Raw genomic sequence first — 24,216 nt, 5'->3', positions numbered from 1 at the left:
CCCGAGTTTGGCAAGGTGACCGGATTTTTCCGATGAACGATTGACTAGTTAAGAGGAAAATGCGTAACAAAATAAACAAACTCACTTTCGCATTTATAATATTAGTCAGGATGAGCCTCATTGACCATGACTGCAAACTACTTTCTTCAAATCATAATAGCAACACGTGATTTTTGTAATTGGAAACATATTTTTATTGTCGTTGATAAGCGCTATCTCACTAATCGTTTATAAAAATCATATCTATTGGCAGGTGTTCATAATAAAATCGAACAAGCTAACAAAGATTTCCTTTATCTTACGCTAAAGCTATTAAAATCAATATTTTGCGATAAGAAAAATAGTTATATATCTAAATCATGGTTTCGATGTTGAAAATATAATTGATATTGAATTGCTAATATTTCAGAAACCGTAAAATCGTTTACATCGTACATTTAATATTAATTTGCCTCGAGCCCCTTAAAATTATCTAAAAGAGACTGCCACTTACTTTCGGCTTAATGTATAAAAAATGGGGTGTTGGAGAATAATTTAATAAAAAGATATAATATTTTTATTAAAAGTTTCAAATGAATTGAAATAATAACAAAACACAAGTAAATAAAATTATGTATATAAAACCGTAGGTAAGACAGAGACGGAGAAAGAAATGAGAGGGAAAGGTTGCGTAAGAGAACTTCGTTCAAAAAACAAAACGATACATAGTAGAACCAAAATCTGCCGAGAAAGATAAACATAATTATGACTTCTTGTTACAGGTATGCACGAGCAAGCATTTGTAACCGCTGGCGGATTACAGAGCACCTTAGTAAAAATGGGATTATCATTTGAAACTCCCGAAGCACTGTATGAGAATGGAAACCACCGTTCAATAGCGTACATGCGACCTCTAGCTATATGGGCGATGTATCAAGCTATATTGACCAGGCCTTGCCCAATAGTTCCTATTACTAACGGTCAAGCACTACACCCAAAAGAAAATAATTTATAGTGTTAGCGAAAATTTGATTTGCATTGTAAAAAGAGGACACATTGAGTTTTTAAATTTTAACATCAAGAATATAATTGTGCCAAGTGGTTCCGTTTCATGTACAAAAAATATTTTGTTAAAACATTGTATATTGTCTTGAAGATCTTGTGAGATATTTAAACAATGAAATTGCCTTATAATTTAAAAAAAAAACGCTTAATAGCATTATGTCAAATTAGGGTTTTTGACGTCTTGGACGAATTAATATGTATGTACACAGTATTTTCAATCACGTAAAAAATTGTTTTAACTTTTTTTTGGCATACAAAGACAAAAAAAATTGCTCTAAAAATGTCATGGCAAGTATGAACTGCACAAAATAAAATTTATTTCGAATAATAAGATTAAATTTACCATTTAAAGATCATACTTGAAACAAAATTTCACTTACTACTTTGTTTACAGAACTTATTGATAATAATCATCAATCAGGTTAACCACCAATTTAATTTTTTTTTTTTACTATGTTAAGAGTTAATTTATAATAATTGCAGTATTCCTACATCATATTAGATATATTTAATGAATTATTGAAAAATTCTATTATTTTTAGATAACAAAATGAAAGTAACTTAAAATTGGTATCACGGAATCTAAACAGGTTGGAAATTAAATTAATCGCAATCTGCTTATTATTACTTAAAGATTTTGTTTGCTCAGGTTATAGCTTTTTTAACCGAGTACAGTGTAGCCACGCACAATATCGTATGTTTACATATGACAACATCGTGCTAGATATAAATAGTCCGGTAAATATTAGTATTTGAAAATATACCTTTAGTTTTGTATCTTTGTTGTGTATGTGATTTTTATTTCTTCCTTATGTATACATTTGGAAGTTGTTTTCATTTAAATAAAAATCCTTTAATGATAGTTCTAAAAGACAACATAAGATAGTAAATAAATAGAAAAAATTAATATTAATGAATAAAATAAAATATTGTTTCAGCGTTTTGTTTTAACTTTTATGTTTATTATCATTACTTTGAATATATTTTAGTTGGTAATTCGATGTGCAATAGATGATGAACATCATAACTATATGCCAAAGATATAAATGTAATTTATTGCATATTGAGTCTTTAAAATGTAATACTATGTTTTTAATATTTAAAGCAAAAGAGAACTGAGGACAATTACTAAGTATTATTACATTTATATTAGTAAAATTTATATGGATGCTGGACCCTGTAACAATGATTATTGCCACTAGAGTAAAATAGGTATATATTTAATTAAGTGGATTTGAATACAAAAATACATCTGATTTTACATTTTTATTTTCATGTATTATGTATTATAAATGCATTTTGGGAAAGATAATACAATTTTTTATTCAAAATATCTTGTTTTTATCTATTATTTTCTAAGATTCCATTATAAACTACACATTTATTTGATTTTCTTTTTGGCTTCACTAAAATTACATTTTCTAATATTTTGTACTATTAATAATAAGGAAGTAAAATTTGTAAAAATAAATAGAAATGCTTAAAAAGTTATCTTTGCTTATTATATATTTACAAATATTTACAACATGGTTTCAAGAATGGTTATCAGTCTTCAAAAATTTCGTGATGTTCTCCTAATAAAAAATATTACGTAATCATAAATTAAAAAGAATATCCCCGACATATTTTTTATAGTCCAATACAGAATTATTATTCGTCCCGTTCAGAGGCAGTTGAAGTATAGTCACAAGACACTATTAAATATAGTGCGATTTACCATTTACATTTATTATTAGAAACACATATAGACTATATAATATCAGATCGAGTCTATGTACATTAAATCATATTGGTTAATACATTACCAATTTCACATTGCTAATAAAAACTTGCATTTTTCCCTCATTTTAATAATCTTACACTATCATTAATATATAGGTTAAACATAATCTAGGGATTGATGATTCACACTATTTATTCAATGTATTAACTATTAATTCTAATATGCACAACACTGGCCATTTAATGTTCGTTGAAGTATCTTTCAAATCTCGCCAAATAAGGTTGATTGCCGTCATATATTTATCATGTATTCCATAATCGTAATTACTCGTAAAAGGATCGGACAAGTATAGAAACAATATTCATGTTTTATATTCACGACAAATGTTTATACGAATCGAAACATTGCATTGAAATGTACACGAAATAATTATCATTGTAAATTGGAACTTTTTTATGTAACAATACATGTGATATATTTAGTAGCAAGTTTATTGTGACGAGACAGAGTATTATTTTATTTTTATATTTTTGTTAATACTATCTGAAACTACGATGAAAACTACTCAATCCATTACGGTAATTATGTGTGCGAAGCTGAAATATTCATATACATATGTGCTCCATCGCGATCATCGCAGCGACTTATCGCGTGAGATTTATCGCGTGCGCCGAAGTTTAATCGCAGATGCGTGGAACTTGTGTCCGAATCACAGTCTAGTCGTTCTCTTGACGCAGACGCTTCTCGTTCCACTATTGTAGCCATATGTTGCCCTCTGGTAAAATAAGAACAATAACAAAATTATTATTATTTCTTTACTGTTAATAATTATTTCTATATTCAAAAACGCTTCGTTGTGAAGTTTACTTGAATAAAATTGATTTGATTTGATTTAATTATTTTTTAAATGATGGAATATTCAAAAACATAATAAAATAAAAAACTAATTGAAATTACATGACGAAGATACTTTGATTTAAGTATCGAAGTTGAAGTAAGAATTGCTAATAGAAAATAAAATATAACGAGACACAGAACAATGTTATTAGATGAAAACTATAATATTCTAATAATAGTTGGGTTATCCTTGTAATTTATATTTACCTATTTTCGTGCTTAGGATGTCCGAACGTGGTAAATTGAGGACATCCGTTGAGGGGTCGCGGCGGCGGCGGAATCAAGTAGTCGTCGAGACGATTCTCGCCGTCACATGAATTCATTGTCAAAGTACTCGCCGATATCTAAAAATAGATTAAATCATTTATCTACGATTGATTAATGATATATTTATTTTGCTTATCACATTAAATGGTTAATAAATTAACCTTATAAATAGCAATACGATTTTTATGTACATATATATTATATTTATTAAAAATATTTATATTTTAAAATAGTAGATAATGAAACATGATTGTCAAAGGTTTTTTAAATGATTTGGTTTTGTTAAAATGGTATTTAAAATACGTAGATTAAGGTACTTACCACTGATCTAGCTTTATCATCCAATTCAGATTGAACACTGTTAGTTTCTCCAACACTCCCTCCACTAACAGTACTCAGACGGCCTGATGATGAGGAGCCTAAAATAATAGTTAATTATTAGGTTCATTTCGATACGAGTAAAATAAAAAATATTCAGTTATTTTACCAATAAATTGTTCATAGGTACAAAATAAAAATAGAAAAAAAAAACTTACTGTCACTTAAACTGCTATTCGGTCTTGTGTTTCCATTCCTTTTTTCAATTGTCCCAGTGTTGTTATCGTGGTCTGCAAAACATTTATACATATAATGAATTAAGTAATTAACGATGTTCAATTATCGGTCACCAAATTAATTCGTTTTAATTAACTAGGCGGTTTCAATACTTACGTTTGTTCTTACTCTTCGAAAACATTTTCTTTACTCTTTCGAACGGTGTTGGACGTTTCATAGTGTCTTTTATTTTCAGCTGAATTTTGTCGTACTCTTCACGCATCTTATTCAATTGCTCTTGCTTTTCTTTGAGGGATTGCTGTGTTTCATTTCGGTTCTTCCACTCCATGACTAATTTTTCGACTTCAGAAATAGTAAAGACATTATTTTTAAAGTCTGTTATTATTTCTGCTAGCTCTTCTTGCCCCGTCACATCCTTACCAGATTTTATGCTACCGCTATGGCGGATATCTTTAATGTTTAGATTTATTTGACTAATGTCACTCGTTGGAGTGTCAATAGTAAAAGCCTTCGATTCTTCGGTGGGAGAGTATAGGAATATGTCTGTCTGTTGCGGTAGCAACCTTGAACTATTTGCATACAAATTATTAGGTCGAAATTTTGGACTTTCTACTTTTATGTTTGACGGTTGTACGAGGTAATCATGCTCAATTGCTTGTTGTATACGGTCAACTCGATTGTCGTGAAGCTGGAAATCGTTTTGGTAAAACTGTTCCTTTACCTTTGGTAATTTTAAATTCGGTCTTTGTTTTTTTTCTTCGCGGTTAAGCGGTGTTTCTTCTAAATTTTGAGTGCAGACCTCACTAAAAGGATCGGGCATAGTCTCTTTCTCCGAACCTTTTTCGTTTTCATTGCTCGGAGAGTCAACCGTGTCAGAGGTTTCTACTATACACAATTCTTCTCCCTGTTTGTCTTCCTCTTGCGAATCTTCTTTGTCGTTGTCGGACATATTTTTCAAATAGTAATACATGTTGGAAAATTCATTTATTTTCTGTAAAGAAAATATATACTCAAAAATCTGCACCGTCATACATGACTAATAGCCGAATTGTATGGAATTTTGAAAGCCTTGTTAAACACTGGTACTATTATAATAGGCATGAGATAATAAATTAAAAAAAATAATACGATAAAAGGCATGCGAGGTAAAGGGGGCGCTCTCACAAGATGGTCGGCCAGCATGTCGGCGAGGCGCAGATGGCGGTGATCACGCGCGAGGTCAGCCGGCGTGCGGCGGCGCGCGTTGCGCAGCGCCACGGCCGCGCCGCCGCCCGGGCACTCCAGCAGCTGCCAGCACACACGCTCCAGTCCGAAACGCGCCGCCCAGTGCAGCAGCGTGGGGTACTCCTCGCCACCTGCCACGTTGCTTTAATGAAACGATACGAACGCCTAGCCCACACGATCCTGTCATTACCACAATGATTGCAATAACCCACAAACTTTACATTTTGATACTGATTTAACATACAAAGTAAGACCTTGAAGATGATCCGAATGAGTGGATATGTTCAAGCTAATGTGAAGGCTTTCTACTTATTTTTTCGTATTCGAATATCCTTATTGATTATTGAATCAATGTTTTGTATTATCTAACTTAAAAAAAAGAACTACTAAACTTATATACCTGTACAAAACGTATACTAGAAGATGCAGTGCGTTTGGGAGAAGGTTTAAATATACTATAAATGGCACACGTCTGTCTACGGCTTTGCATGTATAAAAAATAATTATTTTTATATTAATAATAAAATTTTAGTTATAAAATTGACTTACTCGTCATGTCAGATTTTGGGTTGTACTGCTCGGATGAAGAGAGCAGATTAAAATGAGGTGGAATATTCTTTTGAAATGCATTCAACATCCAACTGTCTAGTTGTTCCTTACTCGTAGTCTTAAAACCTAAAGTCTGAAATAAAAAGGTATTTTTACTAAATAAAAATATTTGTACACGCTTGTAATATTGCAGTGCCTTTTTAATAATAGTATTGGAAATAAGCAATAATTTTATACCTGGCACATAAATTCTAGAGGATGGTCCGATGCTCTTAACAGTTGATCCAATTCTCTTAAACGGCTCTCGCATTTAATTTGTCGCCTGCCTAAAGATTGACCATTCTTGCTCACGCGCACCCAAACTAACATCGAAACTTCTAAACATGATTCTGTAACCAATTTTTTTGTAATTTAATGCTTTATTTTTTGAAATACACGTTATTTGCATAACATTTAATCGTTTAATACTCTACCTGGTATATCAAATTGGAGCGTGTATGGGTTCCTCTTTTTGAATGTTGGTATGTGAATAACTTCACCCTTTTTGTCGACCATTATTTTTATACTGTCTTCTTCTCTAATAGGGTCGTTGAGGAGCGCTATCACTCGACTTTGACCCTGTGATAAAAGGAGAACATTGTAACAAAAGTTTCTACTTTCATTTTTATTATTTAAGTCAAGCATTTTCTTATCAATATCGTCAGTAACAGTTAAGTAATAAAGTATGCTTGCGATACATTTTATACTGACATTGACTACATGCCTGGTATTACGATTTCGTTTATACGTACTATTTTAACTTTTTTTGGTACAATGGAGAAACTTGTTCTATCTGTGGCAGTGTCTTTGCAGTCTTTTGTCCTGAGGATACCAACGGCAGCTGTCAGGAATGTGTCCACGAATGAGGTATCCTTTTCGCGCACTGACATCATCTGCCACTGCTCCATTGATGGATAATCTACAAAAAATTACATCATATGAAATTCAAAGTAACCAAAGATATCTCAATATCTATAAATTTTTAGCAGCTTAAAGAAAAATATATGTCCACGTGTCCATAAACAAAAATTACCCAAGCTCATAAAAACATTTGGTGAAGGAAAATATATATAACAAAATAAATTTTCTATGTAGTAATTTATTGGTATTTGCAAATTCACAGTAAAGCCACGACGAGCTAATAATACGAATGATTAAACCGAAACAGATACATATGAAGGTTTTTTCAATGTAATTATTATTATTTTGATATTTATTATTTTGTATTACTTATTATTTTGAATTCCTTAGTCATTTTTAGACTAACAAACTGTAGTTGTTTTTACTGTTTTTGAATGTAGTGACTAGTAAGTATCCGAAATATAAAAATACGTGCAGTTGACCTACCTTCAAAATTATTAGCCACGACATGATTTTTTTCAACGCCAAGAAGCATGACTAACACTTTGTCGAGTTTAAATAAATTCTCAGAATGTAGTTCTCTTTTCAGATCAGATAACTTTGAAGCAAGAATGGGACATAAAATTACTATTTGTAATTGAGCTTTTGAAAGTTTCTCTAGTTTTTCTTGAGAGTCTGAAGACATGAGCTCTTCCGCGGTAATTGGTGTGACTCTGAAAATTTTTTTACACTTTTATGGATGAACAACGACCAAACACAAACATTATAACGCGGCCAGCAATGCAATAAGACAATTACGAATTTTAAACGGAAATGTCTAGTTACATAATATACCATAGTTAAAGAGGAAACAAAAGTTTAAGCAATAATTTTTATGTCGACAGAAAAAGGGCATCAAATGATGTTTGCCTGATGCAAACGGACTTAAATAATGAGGCAAATATTTACCTATAGTGATGCCTAGCCCGTTGTGACATAATTTTGTCGAAACTAGCCACCAGATAATCCGACCAAAGTGCGCTTTCTGGTGATCCGGAACTCCACAGAATTGCAATATCTTCCATTTCTATAATTAAAAACATCCTTTTTTAATGAACTTTAAAATGTACAAAAATATTATTATTCTATTTCTTCACGCCACATTTTAAATGAAAATAACCATACTCAAAAGAAAGTAAGTATTTTTCAAAAAAGACTAAATTCTATAATAAATAATTAATAATAATAAAACAAACACAATGGCGACAGAGTAAAGATAACAGTAAAGAGGTTTGATTGATTCTACGAATATTGTAATGACGATTTACTGGTAGAAGTAATTTATTAACTAACTTATGACGACGTTTTTATCTAACAAGGAAATGCCCTAAACATTAAATGTTTATCAAGTAAAATTGACATAGTGTCAAGATGGTGCCGTGAAGTTGTTGTATTATCCCTAATGTTTAAAGGAAGCGTTGTCAAGGGATAATCAAGGCATGAACGATGTCGTTCACTTGATATCTTTATAGGTCGTTGCCTGCAACGAAGTTCACGGGTCATCATAAAGCTCTACTAATAACTTTTACCGTCGTTATGTAGAGTTACGTTTGTGTATACAACTTTAATTCAGTATAACACTTTGATATCTCTGATTTTTAATTTTGTTTTCCTTATAATAATGATTGTATTGCTTTAAATTTAACGATTAAATTGTTAACTAGTGAGGACTTAATAGTAAACTACATCGATTCAACTTAAAAATAAACGTAAAACTGTATACTAAATACGAAAACTGAAATTCAAATTTCGAAATGTCATTTCAGCATAAATATTTAATAATAAATTATTGCAAAAACATCTGCGCGCGCGCTTACAGCTGCACGCCTGCGTCGCGCCGCGCTGGCCGCCCGTAACCTGACCGCCCGTCTTTAGCCCTTGGCTTACCATTAGACCGTTTATCCTTAATGATACTTGAAATCAATTACTGCAATTTAAGACAAGCTTAATGGATTTAAAATGAAACTTTAATTATTGGTATTGGAGCGCTTCAAAGTTATTTTAGGATTACTTTGAAAATAGGCCGCGGACCTATACCACCAAGCTCCGAAATCACATTTCTCTTAAATGTTCAAGTTTAAAAACACGCGTTGGCTGTAAAAGTTTTTATTGCTTCCAACGGTGCGCATACGCATCGGCTGCTTACAAAATATGCTATGCACCGCGCGCACCGGAAACTCATACGGATTTATACTTACCCACCTCTGCCGCCAAATGAAGACCCAACTAAATGTAATATCCGTTTCCTAAATAGACAAACGTCTATCAGCGTGGCTCAGAATAACTATGGCCGATTATATGCAGCGGGAAGGCGCGCACTTAATAAAAGGTATGTATGAATAACAGGATCGCTGTTATTACTTAATAAAGTAATATAAAACAACTGATTCCTTAGAACAATTAAACAAATTTTCACTAAACTAAATTCACGCAGACACTTTGATATATTTTTTTAATTAATATTTTAGAAAACTTCTAAACTCACATTGATATGTTTGTACAATGCCGATATAAAGATTCATAGACCTTAGTTACTAGTTTTATAAAAAACGATTATACATTTAAGGCATTGAGCGTACATCGTCCATTTTCAGTTCATTGGCCGGCGTCTTTGATGTGCCGGCTGAAATGTTGCAGTTTCCTACAACGGATTTCAGTTTGTCAGGTCAGGTGCCTTTTTGATCTACCGTTTTCTATCACGTAAATAATATCGGTTCAAAGACAGTTTATAGTAAAAGTGTTTTGATTTAAAACTGGAACACCGTTTTAAACTCGCTTGAGTAAACAATAATTGGGTAAAAAAAACCATAAATCGAAAAAAGAGACACGGTCATATATCTGTCCTGTTTTTAAACGTATTTCTGTTATGTATTGATAATCTTGTACTTTATCGAAAGGTTTATAAAAATACATCAAAACCATAGTGTTATTGATTCAGCCCGATTAACGGGAAATCACGCAAATCTGTTTATGATATTTATTGTAATAATAAGTGTAATAATATGGGAGCTGTGATAACAAAGAGCCTGTTATAGTTTCAGTTAGTATGAACTGTGAGCTGGCAGCACCCGACTGTGAATGAATCATGATATCAAAATAAACTTTTCCTTCTTTTTCTGTGCCTTCTGTCTGCTCGCTGTACTTAATCATTGCGATTTTATACTTTCTGACATCACATAGTAATTAGAACGGCTTAATTTAAATATAACATACATTCGGTGTGAGTAATATTAAAATATTATTCATACGGATTAACGTAAACTTGTACTTAAATACCTAATCTATTTCAGTCGTTGAGTTAAAATGCTTAGGAAATCGGCATCTTTCAGGTAAAGAAACGTTTATATTACTTGTTTTACATTTAAATTGCTTTATTAAAGAAGGCAATGTAGTTTTTTTTATTAAATTGTACTTTAATTAATACTTAACGTGATTGATGGCATCCATATGGCATTTACGCGTTTAAAGTTCCTTCAATATAGCAATACTTATACTATAATGGCTACGTTTTGAAAATATTGATTAGAATATAAACCTAGCACGTGTACCTACTCATAGTCCATGGTTGGGGTTATACGGCTATACGTCCTTCGAGTGAAGGAAGTGTCTTAATGTTCTTAGAATTTTTCCATTTGAAATAATTTGAAGTTTATTTCATAATAAAATTAATTTTACATGAACTATTCAAAATTAGTATGTGTTCTTTTCCTTTATATATAGTTGTATAGAATAAATCACAATTTACACCACTAGAATAAAATTATCGATTAAGTACCGGCCTACGTAAGTATGCTGTTTAAAAAATATGTACCTATCTATGTTAAAGGAAGCTTGTGATATGAGAAAACAAATAGAGTGTATAATATATACCAGACTATCGTCCTAATTTTTAAAAATATTATAAACATAAGCTCAAACATATATACAATTAGGTAAGCTAACGTCCTACTAATGCATTGCCCACGGATCCGACCTAATTATGATCCGAAGTGAATAAATCCAGAATCGCTATCTGTCATAATTTTGTAGGAAATTGAGTTTGCAAATTGAATTTTATACCTCATCGAACGTTCTAGGAAGGTAGCGGAGTCTTTAATAAACTACCTTCATCTTATATCTCTCTCTATATCTGGAGACTCTCACATACTATTCCAACTCTAGTTTGAGAGATGAAAAAAAAACAGTAATAAAAATTATATTTTTATTATTATATTGCTGTTTGACGGTAAAATAACGGATGAGTGAGTGGTACTCACGTAGAGCAGTAAGCTCTAAAACCGGTGAAACTTACTTATTTCTTTTTTGCCAATTTATGCTATTTTTATAAATGCGAAAGTAACTACGTCCGTCAGTGTATCTGTGTGTCTGTTGCTCTTTTATGGCCAAACCACTATTCCGAATTTAATCAAATTTGTTATGAAGATGAAGAAGCTCCAAGAAAGGAAATACTTTATAATGCCTGACTACTTTATGTGTTATGACTGACGACCAACCCCAACAACGCGGACGACCCCAATAACTAATATGAACATTTTCATATCCCAAATAATTTTCAATAAATAGGTATACGTACCTATTATTAGAAATTAATATTTTAAAATAAGTGTGTAATTTTGTCTTGTGTAAACAATAGGATTTTTTATATGAATTTACGATATCTTGTAAACGGCGGATGTCATAAAAACGTTTTACAACAAAGAATATCTGCTTCATGGGGGCGATTCTTTACTTTAAGTTAAGAAAACAAAATAGGCGTCTACATTTATATTCCTATGGCGAGTACATTATGGGAGTTGCTTCGATGCATGTAAAGTATATGATGTTTATACTGCCAGTCCTGCCATTCTGCATTGTTAATGAGTTTATTAGGTTAAAAAATATACATGACTGTCGATTCTAGCCTTTATTGCAACGGCATTACGCACCAAGATACAGTAGAATGTTATATTTCTACGGTGTTCCTTTGACATTTCTCTTGATTAACTTTTCTAGCAGAACAGTTTTCTTCATAGCAAAACTCAATTCAATGAGCATTCGTGCTAGATAAAGAAATGTGTTAAGTTAAACCGCTATTAAAAAGTTTACAATAGTATTCCAGTAAATTCATTAATCGGTAATTTTAAAAAGTATTCTAACTACATTTGATACAAGACAAATAAATAAACAACACAAACCATTGAACAACTAGATCTTTTGATATTTACTAATTAAAGAAAAAAATATTTATAATTATTAACGCACTCACTTGTATTATGTTCCTCCATTATTTCGTCAATTTTATCCATAACTATTAACCCGCGAATGAGACTAAACGTAGTATACGAAGGAACAAACTTAAATGGATGACATTGCACTGAATTGTAGAGAAGCACTAGAATGCGTACGGAATAAGCAAACTGAACAGAGGTCTTAGAAGCGAGAGCCCTGAGAACAGAGCGTTGCGAAGTGTCGGTTCGCGACTCGCGACGAAGCGCATCGCGCCGGCGCGGCGGGAGTGCTGCGCTGGCGTCAGGCGGCGCGCTCGCACGCACTTCGCATACTAAAAGCACTAAAACGCAAGTTCGTCGCGACGATAATTGAAACACCATCTCTGACAGCTTATCTTGCTAAACAAATTTGGCCACATTTGAAGTCCTAAATCAATATTTTCTAAAATATTATCTGTCGTGTCTGTGAAAAAACTGATGGTGTAAATACTGGCACGTACCAATTGTGTTCGTGTCCTAAGATAAGTCTAATCACCGAATATTGTTTGAATATTGACGTCAGATAAGTTCCCTTATAGATCGTAGACCTATTGATATATTGTACTTTAAACGTAGTACTGTATTATTTCGCGGTTAGATCAAAAATCTCGTAAACCAAATGATTTTAGTAAGTTTTAATGTCTGGTATGTTTGACAGGACTTTGATATCGAAAGCGCCAGTCTTACATATTCGTTAAGATCGTTACCTATTCAAGACAATGGTTTTTCCTTATCATGTTATCATAAAGGGTCGAAGAGTTCGGGCGCAATGCTCTCTATTGATAATGAGTTAGGTCTCTAATGTATTGTTTACGACCATTTATCATCCTGTCCATTCCTACGTTTATTATTAACTATTGATAGGGTTTCGAAAGTAATTATTCCCTCAACTTCATGAAAATATTCCGCAAACTATAGAAAAATGACTTTATTATACAGCATAATATAAATCCAATGAATCTTACTACTCAGTAAAAAGTACGCTAAGAGCATAGCAACAAGCTTACCTTTGAATGGAAAATTTTTTGGCCTTCGCCTCTTAACAGCTTCATCCTCTGTTTGGTTGATTCGGGGAGGTGGCATCTTGGGGACTTCACTAGGTACCGTGGTAACTTCCCCATTCCCTGCAGATCCGGTAGCTAGGTATCCACCTACTGAGTGTCGCCTACGGCCTTGTAGGGGAATTGTGTAGAAAACTTCTTCGTGCTCCTTAGTACCATCCGATGTAAAAATCTTCGAACTTATTTTGCCTTTCCTGCATTCAAATTAATTAATAAGGAAATTAGAGTATTTATTATGATGATATTTTATTTATATTTTTGTATCGATACTGCAGTAACGAGGTCAAATACTTAGAACAATAACGATAACGTTATTTATTTTACGGAGTTATGTCGTTTCTAAATCTGATATTCTTGGTCCGAAATAAAATAAGTAATGTTTAATAAAAAAAATACGATTCTTTTGCAATAATTAAGCTATTACGTTTTGTTTTGTGAGATTTGAGGTGTATTTAACAAAAACAAATCAACTCCTAAAATACTTGTTTTTATTTTAAAATAATTAATTCAAAATATTACTCCAATAAATATAAAATTTTGGTCACGAGAGATAGTCCGAAAGCATAAAAAACTGGGTAAGTACCACTACTCATTTTAATGTGTTTAATTTTGTGATCGGTAGTAAGGCACAACACCGTTAGGAAAACTGAATCTGTCTGATGGAATTTTGGAAAAAATAAGAGATGTTTGCCTTTTACGAGTGTTACTGTACTATATCAGTTGATATTGAAGTAGACAAACTCACTTTATTCTTGGTGCCGTAAATGTGTTCCTCATGTCACCAGGCGCACAATCTCCCGGCCTCGGTTGGCCTTTTAAAAATGCTTCAGCTTTTTCAGGTTCCTTAGCAGATAAAGATCTTAGAAGAGCACGGAATTCTTTCCTTCTAGGGCTTTCAGGTTCGCGTCTACGCGGAGAACTTAAGGGTCGACCGCCATCCACCCAAGAACGTGCTGGGGCTGACCTGGAATATTGTTCTGACGCTGATGTATGAGGGCCGGCGCTGTCGGCGACATCTTTGTCAGAAAACGCGAAATATGATGGATTATCTGCAACAAATTAATTAATTCAGGCTACTAAATATTATTTATATATATATTTTGAAGTGTTATGATCATTGAATAAGTATTAAAGAAATATTTAAATATCGCAATAAATTATTTTTTATACATATACTACAAATGATTTATGCATGTATAATGTGTACTTCCAGATTTCTGCTTACGGATGATCATCATCAGTAACCCTGAAGCCTGTCGTCTGTTGGCTACCGCCGAGCGACTGAGTCGCGCGGGAATTATTCAATAACGACAATGAACTAACGGCTCTCCATTATGTCCAGTGCGGTCCGTAGACCAACCTACTTTTGTAAGCCGGAAAATGCGAATTGAAAGCAATCTTCATCCAAGCTCTAACGTATTTAAGCCACTGTTCTTATATAGAGCGATGATTCCTAGATAAACCTATTTAGACAATCAGTATTTGCCCCGCTTAAGCAATGGATGTCGCGAAAATACCGGAACGTTATAAATCCAAATAATATTGATTTTCTTCAAACTCTAATTTGCATGAAAAAATAATCAACTACAACTACTTTACAAGCCTATTTAAAAATACTTCTATATCAACGTGTGAAAAATATCTTAAAAGACTTTTGATTCAAGGTTCAAATATATATTTTTATTATTGAATATTCTCCATTTTCTTGTCGTGCTGTGCAAGCGTCACGCAGAATTTTAATGATTCATTCATTAAATGATATGGACATATGGATATATGGACTTATCATTATAAGTCCACATCAAATTTGAAAGAAGTATATTATATTTTAATTGGATAAGTATAATGTTTAATTGTATTTAATCAATATAAAAATATATAAAATATTTCTACTATAATAAATCCATGTTACAATAATTCATAAATAATATTACATAATAGTTAAAATTTCCTATAATCTATTTATAATATCACAAAAAATAATTTAAAATACAATTGACTAAATGTCTTTTGATACAAATTTCGTTAGCCCGCATATGCGGTCTTAAAGCATTTTCTACAAAGCGGGGTGATTTGCCATCGGGACATGTGTCCCACTAAATTAACAAGTAACTTACAATGGTAAACTCATTCCCGAACAAGAAACATGACTAATTTAAATGTTAACATAAATAAGTATCGTGAGAACATGACGCTGATTTCAATACAACATTACGAAATTTTATATCTTTATGAAAGTAAACATAATATAATTGTAGTGAAACGAATGGCAAAGTCTTCAAAACATCTGTTGTTTGATGAATCAATTGAAGTTCTTGGAAAACGTATAAAATGTTCCGAAAGAAAAACAAAGTTTATGAAATTAATGTGATTTTGGTTTTATAAATATATATATTTTTTAACACGTATGAAATTGAATAAAATTTAAATTTAATTGTTGTATGTGTTAATTATAAAACGCAATCTACATAGGTTACACTTACGTGAGTATTGAGTCAAAACAATAACTGGTTACTATATGTATCGTCGTATCCTTATATAATATATATTGTTTGCTTTTGATCAATAATATAAATATATACATTGTCAGTTAGTTCCAGCTAGAAACTTTGTTTTTAAATTAATATTTTGAGCTACTCTACTAACGACATATTTCAAACTATTTATTAATTATTGGATTAAGTATATAAAATAATAAAATATATTTATAACACACTCACTCGTGGCTCGCAGACAGTAGTCGAATTGGGGTCCCATGACTCCGAAGATATGTATGTAACGCACTAAGCACAACACATCCCGTCGAACGCGCGTCGGGTTCTGGACGGCGGCCTATCTCAGCTCTGCGCGCGCGCAGGTGGATCGGCGTGCCACACGTGTGGACTTTCACGAGGAAGGGAAGCTTTCTTAGCACGCGCGAGCAGGAAGCGTCCCTACCCGAGCACAGAAATCACGTACGTATACGTTTATGAAGGGGAGCCTGCGACCAGATTTAATTCCAATGCACATGCGGTGTGTCCATTTTGGTAGCACACGCCAGCTTTTAATGTTTGTAAATAAACGCCGTACATTGTTGACGTTGACGTTCATTCATAGGCAGTACTGGTTCCGTTTACCTATTGGGTAACATACGCTTTGTAAAATATAGATTTATGTTGGTTGTTTATAAAAAAAATAATTAAATGGCTTCTAAAAATATTTTTATATCATGGGGAACAGCTTTTATTAGGAATTATGCATTTATTAGGAATACTTATAAACGGCTGAAAAAAAGGATTCGTATAGATAAGGTGTAGGTATCTTATGACTAATCTCAGCTTTTGATTTTTTTTATAGTAAACGAGAAATGTGTGACAAGGGGTGACATCTTGCAAGCACACGCAGCTGTTTCGTATCGTATGCGAAATATAAATATCTTGCATTCCGAACTGTATTTATAACTGGGTTATTTTATGGAGTTACGTTTCCGACTCACTGATCGTTGATCATTGAACTGATCGTTGTTTACTATGAAATATATACATACCTAAGAATAAACGACCAATATTACAGATAAATGTGTTACGAATATATTAGTAAAAAATAGTAAAATTGTCTTTGTCTAAATCTCATTATCTCTGATATAGTATATATATTATACTTGACAATACGCCAGAAGACTATTAGAGTAGGATTTTTGCCAGAGAACTCTTTAGTAATAATCAATGAGTAGAATATGTGAACAAACAGTTAAATAAAACGCAATAGTAATAATTATACAAATTAATATTTATAATGTGTAATACAATATATCAATGAAATGTTCATCATTAATTTATTCATATTCAATTTTTTGTAGACAACCATACATACATCGGTTCTTATAACGATAAAAACACAAACTAAGTATATGACGTATAGTTTGAAAATAGAGCACTGTGTTAGTGGAAGTAAAAAAAACAGACCAGATGTCGAACTGACTTTGTTTGGTTCCATCTGTAAAACAAAGCGTACTTGTACATCATCAAAGTTTAACAAAGGACTACGAGGAAATAACTTTTCAAAGCAATTACTGTTCCGTATATACCTACTTACATATAAAACGAGTAGGTTCAAGCAAATTGAAGATATGCATTACGTTTTTATGCTTTTGTTCTATTTATTTAGAAACGGTTTTCAAATGATTTTATATTTTACCTTACCAGATTTTAAATAATTATTTTTGTGGGAACGGTTCTACACTTAATTAATATTATTGAAATAAAATATTTTAAAAATTGTAAATCAATGGATGCGTGATACCAATTTTTGTTTGAGGCAAGTCTCAATTTATTACTAAATTAATTTACAGTACGAGACAGGACGATGTTGTAATCTATAAATATCATAAAAAATTATTTTAAAAAATATTGTTTCGACTAGGCTATTTCACAAATCTTCGGGGTAGACCTCCACTTCGGTTTTTCCTAGGATCAAACTTTTAAATCCTACCATGTATAAAATTATGTAATTTCTTAAAAACCTACTAAAAAGTCTGCAACTATTTTTATATATACCGAAGTCACCTTTCTACGATTGAAAAAAAAATACATGGTAATCATGGTAAAATAATTGAAAATATAAATCATTTGCGGTTTTTATTAAATAAACCTTATAAATTTACACTTACAATTTAAACCATATGTTCAAATTACATATATATGTCAATACTAAAAGTCAACCACCACTTCCATTATGTCTACAGAGAGCGCGACACGAAGAAACGGAACATATACTATAAAGTTTCTTTTATATTGGTATACTATATAAATAAAAAATAAACAAGCTGATCCATATAGGTTTAAAGATTAATATTTTTTAAGTAAGTAGCAAGGATTCGTGTAACTATAACTTTACACAAGTGAATAAATTACTTTTAAATATGATTTTGCATCGAAAACGAACCGGGTTTATCATTACATTTAAATTAATATGTTGGACTTAAATTATCTACAAGTTATAATGGTTCATATTAATAAATGTACAAAAGTAATGAGTCGTAATAAATTCGGGTTCAAAATCCGCAAAGTATTTGCGGAATGGTGCGTGTTTATTTACGCCGCGAGCGCATGTGCTTCAACATGCACGAGAAGCTGGTGCTTATACGAAATTACTTTTTACACACCAACGCTTAATGTTTGTTTTCAAAAACATAGTAGGTACATTTAATTACCCAAAGTAACGAATCAATATACTACTACACGAACTACATTTTTAGGACATGCTTTGTGTAACACTTTTTTCTTCTTTTTAATATTAAAAATTTAAGTATATCTTAATTAGTGTGTTAAGTAGTGGTTTAGAGTTCTTTGTTATCTTGTTTATTTATAAATCTACCATTCTATTAAACAAACCAAAAACAGATCATTACTAATTTTCATTATACACATATATCCCAACTGTATAATGGACGGGTATTTATATGTGTACAAAGGCTTACATTATGATTTTTATTGATAATAATGATATCTATAAGAATATTATAAAATAATGAGGCCACAACCGCGCTTCCTTTAAGTTAAGAGGAAGGAAAGAAGGATCGAAACTACAGAATATTACACAGAGGCTTAAAAGTCAAACATTACAATGGTATTTTAATGGTGAAAATCCAAACAAGAAAATACCAAAAAAATATTTAACAAATACATAATACCAATCAACACGGTCGGGTTTCTGTAATTTAAAGTCGTAACGCAATATAAAATAATAAGTCTCTTTAGAATCTCAAGCAGACATCATGACATAATAATAGCTTACATGGAATATGGAATAAGGGTCAATAGACAAAGATAGGCATTATCGTTCAGCGACGGCGATCGTTAGCCACGGTATAGATACAATTGGCTGCTTCCGGTTGTGTCGAATTAATTCACTGTGCACATACGTCGTACTTAGGAAAGAACGGGAAGCTATAAGACTTATCCCATAGGATTATAGTGTTTATGGCTATCGTAATAAGTACGGTAAGTCTTTGTTCATATTATATATTACTATATATAGTTTATGTTTGTCTCTCTTCACTTTAGTGGAATAATTTAAAAATCTTCAAACGCCTTTTGTCAAACATATTGTTGTCTTTAGATTAAATACCAAAGTATTTGCTGGATGTTTGGCAATTTACTTAAATCATTTGACAATATTTAAAAGTTCAAAGAGATAATCAAACTAATATAAAAATATGATATAAGTATATCAATGAGATATTTCATGTAAAGGAGAATATTTTATTTGTCTATAGGTGCAATTATTAATTAATACTACTAGTGTGTGCTCAGAGTACCGTGTACATACAATACAATACATAGTCCAATGATATCTTTTCCTAAAATATTTGATTTCAGTTTTGTTATTCATTATTTACATACACGACGCTGCTATACAAAGTATTAAAGTAACTTAATGAAAAAAAACTACAAGTACGAATAATTTATGCTTAAAATATAAAATAAATTAGAATAGGCAAATCTTAATAAATATAAAATAATTACATATTCATAATTTAACGCTAACTACCCTTTAAGAAGAGCCGAGATGACCAAGATTTTAAAACACCTGGATCAACACAATCACGCGCGTTCAATCCGAAAATTGGTACTTGTTGTATATAATTCATTTCATATTGGGGTCGGCGGTAAAGAAAACATGGTGAGGAAACTTGCATGTGTCGGATGAAGTTCCGCCACATCTATAATACCCGCATTCCACAGTGGAGCGTGATAATAAAAGTTGTAAAACCTTAGTTAAGAAGAGTTCAATTATTATTGTTTACATACTACTAGACCGCCACCTATTTTATGTTTGATTTTCACTATTAATTTTATAAAACCTATCCTGTTGATCTCTATGTAAGTAATTATTATAAAATAATTCGGCATACAGCTTACTCATAGATAGCCATCTCACATACTGTTAAATATAATAAATCAAAGACAATGATTTTTAGAGACATAATTTACTACTTTATACTAATTTAATATATGCCTAACATTTTATATAAAAGTTTCTGAAGTATTCTATAATTTCAATAAAGTATCGTTGTAGTCTTGGACCATTGAATAAGTTCTTATATTTTTGGCAAGACATTATTTTTACTTATTTGTACGCAGAATAAATAAGCTAATCGGCTTACATTTTTTTACAGGATCATCGGATGATTAAAGGACTGCAACTCCCTAACTATTACCTCGTTTCAAAAACGTAAATAACAACGTTTATTTGTCTTGACCCGATAGAAAAAAAATTAAACGGTTCCATTGGGCGAAGTTAACCATTGAGAAGAACAATGACTCCATTAAGATAAGCACTGACAGAGTTACATGGTCGACCACATGTCGAAAGCTTTAAGCGTGTCGAATTTCGAATTTTAAACCAATATGTAAGTACAGGCTGGTACAATTCCCACTGCCATTTTGTTTCTACCTTCAAGTCGATTATATAGTAGAAATAAAAATGGACCTAGAATTTACTAAGACCAAGAAATACACGTGAAGAACGAACACCGAAGTGTCACAATATGTACCTACTGACGATATGGTGACTTTTGGCCACATAAATTGTAGGTAAAAGGAAAAAATTACAGGGTTTGTTACTTGTGTGTGAATTTTGATTTTGATGAATTTATTTTTAATTAATGTGTTATACATTGCTCCATGTTAGAAAAAAGAAGATACTGTCAAGTGACAAGGGTGGAATGTCTCTGTAAACGGCGCGTTTAAGACATACTAACCAATTTTCACGTAAAAAATATTTACTATAACATTTATTTTCGACTAAATGTTAAAAAATACCGGAATCCAAAAGTAACGGAAAATTTTCAATATAATTTTTAAATATTTACTTTAAGTGATATATATACTATAACTTTTCATTTTTTAAAGGCGATTTAATATTTTTTATTAAAAATAATATTTTTGCAATATAAAGTACTTTCCAACATTCATCATTTTAAATCCTTTCTGTACAGGGACGCGATGTCCTTAAGCCAGAGATATTGTAGATTAAATTTATTTTTGAATAAATTATGACAAATGGGTAGTATGAGTACGAGATGAGTACGATACATTTTTTTTTTTGCAGAATTTTACTTAAGCCCTGCTACAACATTGGTTCTAGAAGTCATATTCGAAATAGCTTTCGCATCGCTACGCGGGCCGTAATCCGACGAAGTATTGAAGCTGCTGTTATAAGCAAGTAAATAAAATTCATTGTAGGTACCGAAATCCTCATATTTAGGTCATAGGATAAATGAAATACCTAATTTATTTAATTTGCTCCTCGACGTAGCAGCTATTGAATTCATTCAGTCGTAAAGAGAGGAAAATTGGAATGTAGGTCACGCTCCGTCAGGTACCCTACTGTCCTATATAGCGGCAAATGTTAAATGTCACCGTCAAAAGTAGGTTAATGCAACCTGGGCACAAATCTTCTTTTAATATATTTATTATATTTGGGGTATAGGCCTATATATAATAAGAAGATCCATAAGTCTTTTAGTCATAAGACTTGGTAGTGACGTTTTCCACATAATGAAGACATAGTTTTCTTTTGAGTCGAAGTCATCACCAGGAGGTATACACGAAGTGTCAACTCATAAGCTTTGTATAGTCATTCCTACATACTGAACAAGCTGGAAATGTAGCGATTGCGTGGACGCCAATAATAAAAATACACTTGGTTTTTTACTCTAAAAACCTTCCGACTTTAATTTATTGAGCGGTGGACGGGTTCTACTTAGGTATATACTTTATACCTAATTCCCGGGAGGTGTTAAATGGGAAGGCACCTACAGGTGTCAATAAAGAATCATTCGTTTCGGTTTATGTGCTTGAAAATTAAAAATATAATTCATTTATTACCATATAATATTTATTTAATAAAATCATAAGGTGCAAATTGGCAAATAGTATATGAAACAATGAAAGATAATTATGTTGTAATTTAATTTTTAACGAGTCGTCTGCAAAAGGACGCAAAATAAACAAGTAAAGTTGTCTTTTTTTTTCTGGTTGGTTTTTAGTGAGCTCTACTTTATACTTTAAAAAACGAGACTAATTTCAGATCTCTTACTTTATTGAGATTTACAATGTACCTTGCAATTCTTGTAAATAGGACATAATGGCATATCAACAATCCTATAATATAAATTTTGTTGTATAAAATGTAGGAAGTATTGGATTTAATACATCTGGTCAGCATTATCCGATCGCTAAAAACAAAGAATAATAATGTGTTAATTGATGCATTGTTCAGACTAAACGGGACCATGGAAGCGTTTGGCACGCAGAGGTAACAGTACCTCCGCGACAATGTCACACGTCTTTAGTAGGCTAATAAGATTCAAAGTATTAATTGCTACTAGATACAAATTAAGCTGAGCTAAACAAAGTATTGTACACGTCGTGTGTACAGATTACATACCATCGAAGTTACCTAGTTCTACTTAACTGATATTTGTTTATTAATCCACTGAAAACTTTTCATTATTGGTTTTTATTATCATGTTTAACATAGTGTACATGTATGTATACTACATACTATGTATACTTAATGTAAATGTGCTTAAAAACTGCATTAAATATAATTGATAAAATTACTATTATGAGATTTGTTGTAGAAGACATTGTCTATATAACTAAGTATAGCTATTTGGTTTATTTATTTATATTATTGCGACTCATTTATTGACCCAGATATTTTGTGTCAGTTCTCTTCCTAGACATAAAGATTAGTATTAAATATTTCAAAGACCTACGAAATTGCAATTAAGCGTTTAGACTCTGCTAACATTCTTGCCACTATTTCACACGGTCATAACTTGTACTATCTTAAATTTTTGTTTTTTATTAGGTAGTTAACCTTTATTCTAAATTAAACGTTATTCATAATATTGTAATATTATGCTCGGGTAGAGAGAGAGATTTTGTATGTATGTTTGTTGTAAAATCTAGATTCGGACAAAAAAAAGCAATGTATATGGTGTAGGTACTATAAGATAAAATAATTGTTCCTAATATATATATGTATTTTGCTCTGTGAGATCGCTTGGCGCTGTACTGATTATATTGCATTTATATAGCCTAATTAGTTTATATATCTGTAGGAAAATATTTTAAGCTAAAACCTTAATTTAACTTGTCGAAATTGTAGCGACTGGTTGTAAAAGATATAAAATAATGGTAAAAGTATATGACTATCTAGATATAACATGTAACACCATATAACAAAATGTAACACCATACCACTAAATAAAACATAATTTCAAAACGTACACATAATTAAAATGAGTAGACTGTGTTTGCGTCTACACATTAAATCCATCTCGACAAAAAATTAAAGGTTGAACAAACTTTTGGCGGGGACATGGGAAGAATAGAAAATGTGGGAACGAAGCTCGGAGCATTGTTGTTAGGCATTCATATGCCACTCCACTCACCCATTGCCGGGACATCCGCCGCTACTTCCGCTGCCAAAGATGGTGAATCTTCGAACGTCTAGTTCGTTGACAGGGCCCGCAGATGTCCCCGATAATATATTAGAACAACGGTACCACTATACTATTTTGTTATTTCGAATAACAAATAAATGAATCGAACTCTTTCACGGCACAAACGAATTATTTGTGCGATGTAAACATTATTATAAAATTCCCCGAGCGGGCACACAGCCGGTGTGGCCGATGAGCTCCGTAAACTTG

General features: G+C 31.9%; 2 protein-coding genes across 4 annotated transcripts in view; one reads left to right on the top strand and one right to left on the bottom strand.

Annotated features, from left to right (window-relative positions):
- LOC113392318 (non-lysosomal glucosylceramidase) overlaps positions 1-2,658 on the top strand; it is a 10,928-nt gene extending 8,270 nt beyond the window's left edge. The window contains exon 16 of the mRNA XM_026628689.2: positions 762-2,658. Within this exon, the coding sequence (XP_026484474.2) occupies positions 762-994 (233 nt within the window). The 3' untranslated portion in view covers positions 995-2,658. The remainder of the gene's footprint in view (positions 1-761) is intronic.
- On the bottom strand, positions 1,999-24,216 carry LOC113392295 (phosphoinositide 3-kinase adapter protein 1). Of its 3 annotated transcripts, none has more exons than XM_026628667.2 (15): positions 23,956-24,216; positions 14,251-14,554; positions 13,452-13,699; positions 8,108-8,225; positions 7,646-7,872; positions 7,051-7,217; positions 6,733-6,877; positions 6,497-6,648; positions 6,260-6,392; positions 5,651-5,841; positions 4,643-5,477; positions 4,468-4,539; positions 4,253-4,350; positions 3,872-4,008; positions 1,999-3,542 (listed from the first exon to the last, which is right to left on the bottom strand). In XM_026628667.2, exons 1-15 carry the CDS (start codon positions 23,957-23,959, stop codon positions 3,350-3,352), a joined length of 3,024 nt encoding a protein of 1,007 aa, XP_026484452.1. In that variant the 5' UTR covers positions 23,960-24,216; the 3' UTR covers positions 1,999-3,349. The 3 variants fall into 3 exon arrangements, with proteins under 3 accessions (XP_026484452.1, XP_026484435.1, XP_026484445.1); XM_026628650.2 differs by lacking the exon at positions 23,956-24,216 and adding an exon at positions 16,226-16,365; XM_026628660.2 differs by lacking the exon at positions 23,956-24,216 and adding an exon at positions 14,731-14,864.

Source organism: Vanessa tameamea, chromosome 10 (assembly GCF_037043105.1).
Source record: "Vanessa tameamea isolate UH-Manoa-2023 chromosome 10, ilVanTame1 primary haplotype, whole genome shotgun sequence".
NCBI lineage: Eukaryota > Metazoa > Arthropoda > Insecta > Lepidoptera > Nymphalidae > Vanessa > Vanessa tameamea.
The sequence above is the reverse complement of the archived record's forward strand: the minus strand, read 5'-3'. Positions and strand labels throughout refer to the sequence as shown.

Excerpts from the sequence above, each read along its gene's own strand:
- LOC113392295 (XM_026628650.2), bottom strand. The coding sequence starts at position 16,262 with ATGGGACCCCAATTCGACTACTGTCTGCGAGCCACGA. Across the intron at positions 14,555-16,225 it reads CTACTGTCTGCGAGCCACGA|ATAATCCATCATATTTCGCG; the intron begins GTGAGTGTGTTA and ends AATTTGTTGCAG. Across the intron at positions 3,543-3,871 it reads CATCCTAAGCACGAAAATAG|AGGGCAACATATGGCTACAA; the intron begins GTAAATATAAAT and ends TTATTTTACCAG.